This window comes from Rhipicephalus microplus, chromosome 3, assembly GCF_043290135.1.
Source record: "Rhipicephalus microplus isolate Deutch F79 chromosome 3, USDA_Rmic, whole genome shotgun sequence".
Classification (NCBI taxonomy): domain Eukaryota; kingdom Metazoa; phylum Arthropoda; class Arachnida; order Ixodida; family Ixodidae; genus Rhipicephalus; species Rhipicephalus microplus.
Genome location: NC_134702.1, coordinates 195364089 through 195371050, shown reverse-complemented (window position 1 = coordinate 195371050; position 6962 = coordinate 195364089). Strand labels below are relative to the sequence as shown.

The 6962-nt window shown below is 48.6% G+C and overlaps 1 protein-coding gene across 1 annotated transcript; it reads right to left on the bottom strand.

Moving 5' to 3' along the window:
- Positions 1-220: 220 nt before the first annotated feature.
- On the bottom strand, positions 221-3993 carry LOC142803091 (neprilysin-2-like). Its single transcript, XM_075888195.1, has 3 exons — positions 3847-3993; positions 3533-3696; positions 221-2201 (listed from the first exon to the last, which is right to left on the bottom strand). The coding sequence occupies exons 1-3, from the start codon at positions 3991-3993 to the stop codon at positions 221-223; spliced, it is 2292 nt and encodes a 763-aa protein (XP_075744310.1).
- Between the last annotated feature and the right edge of the window lie 2969 nt (positions 3994-6962).

Genomic DNA, 6962 nt, shown 5'->3' with positions numbered 1-6962 from the left:
TTTGAAGGGAGTGATGTGACCCACTACTCAATAACGCAATCAATACGGGCGCTTGAACAACGGCAGCAATCCTCTAACTAGTTTATTTTTATTTTTTTAACAGAATAACAATTGAGCTTTGCGCCTTTACTGATTTGAGCAATGTTTAGCGACAGAAAATACGAACGTCATCAATTTTATAATTGCACACAGTCGACAAAGAGCCATTGTGAGAAATTGCCTATGAAGTGAGATTTCTCCATGCATTACAATATTGCTGAGGGTGTTTCCAAGCACCGCATGAAAATGCCTTCCGAAAGGGCGGAAAGTTTGTAAGGGGGACGTTGACACGCCACTTGCTGGGCGTCATGCCATGCAAGTACTGCGCTTTTCGTGAACCGTTGTCACCGTCATCACAGAATGTGACCGCGTAGTTGTAGAAGAAGAGTCTCCTCATCGTGACGTGCCAGTAGGGCAGCTGATAGAACATGTCCGTGGCGTTGCGGCTAGCGAGCGCGCGTTCGAAAAGTTCGTACAGAGGCACCATTACTGCGTGGTTCAGGAAGGCTTCCTCGATGCGTGCAATGCTCCACCTTTCTTCGGTAGGTTGGTCCCGACCAAACTCAGCTGCTGTGGCTTCCCGGTACTGATGCTGAATGCACTTAAGGACATCCTGGGTAGCGTTGACTGACGTGGCACTCCACGAACCCCCACGCAGAATGTGGCTGTCGATAAAAGCTGCATTGGTTCGGAGTAGAGCTGTGAGCACACCCCTCACAATGTGAACAAGAACGATGGGGTACATTTCGAAAGGCATCTTGTTTGTAACGGTGGTGAGAAAAGCTACGATGGCGTTTGGAAGAAACACGAGGTTGTTACTTGGCTGGTACTCATAACCCCAGTTGAACACGGACATGTGGTACGTGTTGTCGTATGCCCTTTCAGCAACTTCCCGGCTGTTCCAGGCACTCCAGTATATGCTGGACGCGTGCGAAAACATCGAGAAAGCTATGCCGAGTACAGTGTCATTCGGACCCCGTGGCATAGGAGGAGTTTGTCGGTACTTCTCGTATTGCACGAAATTGTCCTGCGCGCCAAAAACAACGGACAGACTGTCCAGTTTTCTTAGAATCTGTTCGAGATTGCTATTAGAAAACCATGACTGACCGATTACGAGCATGGGTCGAATCACTGCACGCGTCTCGTTGAATAGTTCTTGCAGCTGGGCATCTCGGTGGCGCCGGTAAACGTTGGCAAACTCCTGACTTAGGGTCAACTTAGCAGCGATGCCCACACCGTATCGGTAAATATTTTCCAACAGTAGCGTGCATGCCAGAAGCTGCGGTTCCAACATGGGAATATCGTAGTCGTGACCCAGCTCATAAAGCTCCGAGTATTCAGGCGGCATCAGTGGTGCGAGACTAACCATGGCTTTGAAGCCGACGTAATTCGCAATCGCAGTTTGGTAGTTTTCAATGTCGAAAATGGATAAAAACTGACTGAAAAACACGGGGTCCTCTACAATTGAAAGCGATATTCGCATAGTATTTCGTTCGGTGTGAAAGAGAAGCGACATGTACTTCAGCCAATCCCACCGATCACTCTTGGGCAACATATGGATGGAAGTCACACCTTCAAGCATCTTTTGAGGCTGAACGCTGTCCAAGTAAGTCAAGTTTCTTAGTTTCATTTCGAGTTTTGAAATTTGCCTGCTCACAAGGGCACCCGTCAGAGGGTTACTGTAGTGTGTGATAGCACCGAAAATTATATCTTCGTACCGCTGCACTGGGTTGTTCTTGCTCCTGCGCAAATAACGCTTTAGATATGTCTCGGGCTCCTTGAGCACGATATCGCACGAAGAGTTATTGCGGTTACTTCGAAGCACAATCAAGCTAAATAATGATCGCAGCATCAAGAAACGATCTCCAGCAGAAACTACTCTCACTATGTCGCCTTCGAATGACACGTACGGCCAAGCGCTGATCTGCAGTGCGCCCATTATGTCCGCCCAATCTGACTGCTGATCTTCGTATCTCTTTGTAAGGTGGGCTGATTTACACTTGTCGTGGAGCCACATTGCTTGTGTGAGAAAGTTGCTTTCGTCAGCGAGCGTGTGTCGTCTCTTGATCTTTGAGTATCTACTCATGAAAAGGTCTAAATCGAGGACAAGTTGCCGTATGCTGAGCTGTGGGTATGGCAACAGGTGGCTCATGGTACGTTTCCTGGAAAAAAATGGGATACGTTCTGATTTTTGTCAATGGAACTAACGTTGCAGTCCAAGCTATGGTTTTCATTCATAATAAACCCCACGAATTGCACGCGTTCTTAAGAAGCCATTGTTCAATTTCAAGCTTCAGCTTACTAAAATGACAGGTTACTATGTTGAACACGTGGTAGCAACTCATGGTAGCAACTCGTGGTAGCAACACACGTGGTAGCAACACGTGTTCGTCACGTGTTGCTACACTGAAGAGCTGTGTTGCTAGTTGCTACACTGAAGAGCTTCAGTGTTGCTACACTGAAGAGCAACACGTGGTACCACGTGGTAGCAACACACGTGGTTGCAACACGTGTGAACACGTGGTAGCAACACGTGTTCGTCAGCGAGCATTATGACCTTGAGAGCTTCAACAGAAGGATGACTTATGTACTTGTCTTTTAGTGGAATAATTGAAACGGCTTGTACTATTTTGCTCGTGGTTTTGTCCCTAAGTATGAAGAAAATACCAGTGCCTCCTGGCTGAGATGTGGAACTATATTCTATATGCATGACCAAATGTGTACTAGGGCGACCTTTCAAGATGAAGAAGTGTTCTCTTAGTCTACTGTTGCAGTAGCGTCCGGTCTGCTCCGCGCACGCATGGCCACACGCCATAAGAATGACGTGTAGGTAAGCGTACGTCAATTCAATGACGCTTGACTATGCAAAGAACCAGTTTGTGACTGCGCGATTGCACTAGTCACGCAAACTCCAACTGGTACTTGCTCGGATGTTCGGTACTGTATTCTTTTTGTTGGTTTGTTCTTTAGTTTGGAACATCTTTTTCACCTTAGAACACACTTTACCTATCTTGGGATGCGCTGAAAGCACCACCTTAGCTCCGTAATTTTCGACAGTCGTTTTATGTCTGTGAGAAACAGTGTGCTCTCACGCAATCACAGTAACCTTCGAAAAAGCGTTATTTTTTTTTCTAGAAGTATTACCACGCAACTGTTCATCGTGTTTTATCTCTTCATCAGCCTTCATTATCTCTTCGTTAGGGCAGATGTCCCGTTTCCGACAAATAATGAACTTTCTCTAAAAACACGGTGTTACCAGCATGAAAACAACACTTTATTAGCGCTGATATCAAACAAGACATACCAAAAATTGTCTTGGTATGAAACAAGACAATATCAAGGCACATGGACTTGCGCTCGTCCATGTGGCTCATTCCTTCTTCCCCATTCGTTACATCCAAAGTATTTCCCTGCATTCTCTCTAATCAGGACTGCTACCAGCCTTGCTTATTTTACGGGCTCCCTGTTGCCAATCGACCACGCCACCACTCACTTGAAAGCAGAACACACGTGTTCGTAGAAGTCGTCGCAGGGGTCGCCATGCATGGGTAGTCTGTGGAACAGGTAATTGGCGTTCCACTGGCAGACGCCGGTTGTGCACTCGTCGCTGCTGACTGTGGTGTAGCTGAGGGGTGGATCGACGTGCCGATTGAACACCTGCGCGAAGAGAAAAAAAACATTATATCTATATGCAGGAAGTATGTGGGTGGTGGACCGGTGCGAGCCACCTCTCACAAACACTAGGTGGGCACCTCATTACAGAAGCCCATTGACATCCAAAGCGACTCGGGAGCGGTTGACCAGGACCTTCTGGCTTGCCAGGTAGGAGCAGCCGAGCAGGGCCGCCTCCCAGTTCTCCCGGGTGGGGTTTTGTTTTAGGGTGAGGCAAGGGATTGACTGGCATGCCCACACCAGGTGGAGACTTCCGACGACTTCTCCGCACAGTGTGGGCATTTTAGGGGTGAAGCTCTTTTAGCGGCACCCATTCGTCCCTCGTAGCCATTGTAGTAGTGTGTAACAAGTACAACTCTTTGACCTACGAGGTGGTGCCGGTGAGAGATTTCTTCTGTGCGTTTTTGAACAATAAATGATAGTGCTCAATGTACATGTCAATAGCTGCTAAGATGAAATGAGAGACAGAAAAATTCGGCTTCTGGTTAACGCGCAGGCTGCGAATTTTGTATTGTTCAACAATGCACAGAAGACAAGAAAGGGCTGCTACGTTATACTCGCTGGGCGTAACCTCTTTGGTTTTAAAAAGGTTTAGCGAGTGTTGGGCCACAGTGCCATGAATACAGTGAACTAAATATACCATGAACTTGAGGTGGTTGAAGGTGGGAAGCAGACACGAAACGCAAGCCGTAAGAAAGTGTGCGTGTGCCATCTCTTGTTTAGTCCCGGGAATATCCGTTGGGTGGTGGTGCTTTTATGTGAGAAATACACGATGAAAAGATGCGAGATGGTGGTATTTGGAGGGTTGAATAGGTGACGAACGGACACACAGACAGATGCTTGGACGGACGCACGGATGGCTGTACGGACGGATGGACACATAGATGGATGCAGGAACGGATGCATGAACGAAAGCAGGGACGGACGCACAGATGAACGTGCGGGCGCACGAACAGACGCACGCATGGACGGGCGGATGGACGCACGGGCAGCCACACAGACGCACGCATGGATGGACGGAAGCAAGAACGAATGGACGGACGGATGCTTCGCCCCACTATCCATCATTCACTCCGTGGATATGCTGCCGTTTTTTTCTGTACAGCCAGGATCGAGATAATAAAAACTGCCGGGCACAGCAGTGTTCTGGTGTAAAGGTGGAGGAGTAAACGCTCCTCCACCTCTGTAGGTCCCTTACAGGGTTTAGGATAAATTGAATGGCCGAATCGGTAGAATTCAGTAATTTCTCAAAATGTTAAAGCCGGATTGATATTTCGGAAGGATCTGAAGGCGTTACCCGGAGAGTGACCGCGCGGGCGGTGGCGTCAGCCATTTCATTGCCTTCGAGGCCCATGTGATCTGGAGCCCATATGATTCTTCGGGACGCGGGGGCCCCGACGTAATTGCTGTTTTGTAAGCAGTGGTACACCAGGTGTGGGACATACCTGCGTTCAATATTTCGGCTGGCCCCTCTCGAGTCTGTAATGATGACGTGCGAGCCCAGGTTGGTGGCAGCTAGTACGATGGCGACTTCCTACGCATGTGTTATATCCTGTGCTTTGAATGTGACGCCAATCACCGCGACATTTTGGTGGACGACTGCAGCCGTGTACCAGTTCCCATGGTGAGGGCTGGAGGCGTCCACGTAAAATATGCCGTGTTTGTTCCCATAGTGGTGAGCTAATGCCTTGCCCGCACAAGGCGTCTGCCACTGTGGTTGCCACGTGTCACGTTGGCTGGTAGAGGGTGCACATACAGGGCGTATCTTCAGACTTCTGGAATGCATACACGCTCCTCCGTCTCTGTTGGATGGTGGATTTGTTGTCGAGCTAATAGGTCGTGACCCAACGGAGCCTTTAAATGTGTTGTGAACTGATTGGTCAAGTGTTCTTCGCTGAGCTCTGCAAAAGTGTTTACCAACCCCAGGCCCTTAAAACGCTGGTTGGACGTGGTTATAGGGAGATCGAGGGCATGCTTGTACATCTTCCTGAGAATCAATTCAAGAGTGTTCTCGTTGAACTTGCGCAGGTAGAGGTAAGAAGCCGAGTAGAGGTGCTCGACTGGTTACGAATGCATGCGACAGCCGCAAGGCGTTTCCGCAACGTAACCCCCCACGCTTTTTTGGAAAACCGGCGGACCATCCGGCCCCGCTGGTCCCCCACCTTACGCAGTTTTGTCAATGTTGTATAAACTCGGCGATGTTTGTGAATAAACAGACCCAGTATTCAGATTTCAGCATGTCCTGGGATGGGTCCACTTTTCAAGGACAGTTCAATTTCGGTAGTGCACTTTGGCGAGGAGCGAATGTGCACAAATTCTGCTTTGGTCGGAGAGCAATGAAGCCCGCAGCGGTGGGCGTAGGTATCTACAATTTCCACCGCTTGCTGCAGGTTGGCTTCTATGTCTCCTACCGATCCATGTTTAGCCAATATGGTAATGTTTTCAGCATATAGTGCGTCTTGTATGCCTTAAAAATTTTTCAGCTGATCCGGTAGGTTCATCATAGCCAGATTAAACAGTAGGGGCGAGATGGCCACGCCCTCTGATGTACCTCTCGTTCCTAATTTGTAGGAGCCGTGTTCTTCATTTTTTATTCGGACGTACGGCAGTCGGTCAGAGAGGAATTTTCTGATATATCGAAACTTGTTGTGTCCAAAGTTTGTTTTGGAAAGATGCGTCAGAATGATGTCATTTGTGACGTTGTCGACAGCTCCTTTCAAGTCGAGGGCGAGTACTGCCTTTTCATAAAGGAGGTAATCGACGGGATTTAGAATTTCGCGGTCTAACTGAAGCAAAAAACCCTGTGCGGACCGGTCCGGCCAGATTCCGAACACGGTGTCAGCAAATACGTGTTGGTTCTCCAAAAATTCAGTTCAAACCAACATAGCAGCTCTCGGGGGCAAAATTGAGATGTTGCTAAATAAAATTGCGCTCCTACAATCCAAATCGAAAGAGCTAACCAATTCCTCTTCACCCGCAAATGAGGTTATGGAGAGTGAGCCCGTGGCCCCGGCGGCAGCACTGAGTGTGGAAGCTGTACTCGAGGCTTGTCTAGAGGCCTACATGGACGCCCGTCTTAATGCCTTAGAAAATCAAATTTACCGGGCCATGACCTCTGCTACTGCCAAAATGTCCGAAACGATCCCCACAATCATCGCCGAGCACTTGGCACAGTCGTTGCGTAGCGTCCGACGATCCGATGGTCTGATTAAAGACGTGTCTGGCCGCTATCCGAAAACCTCACGTCGGTC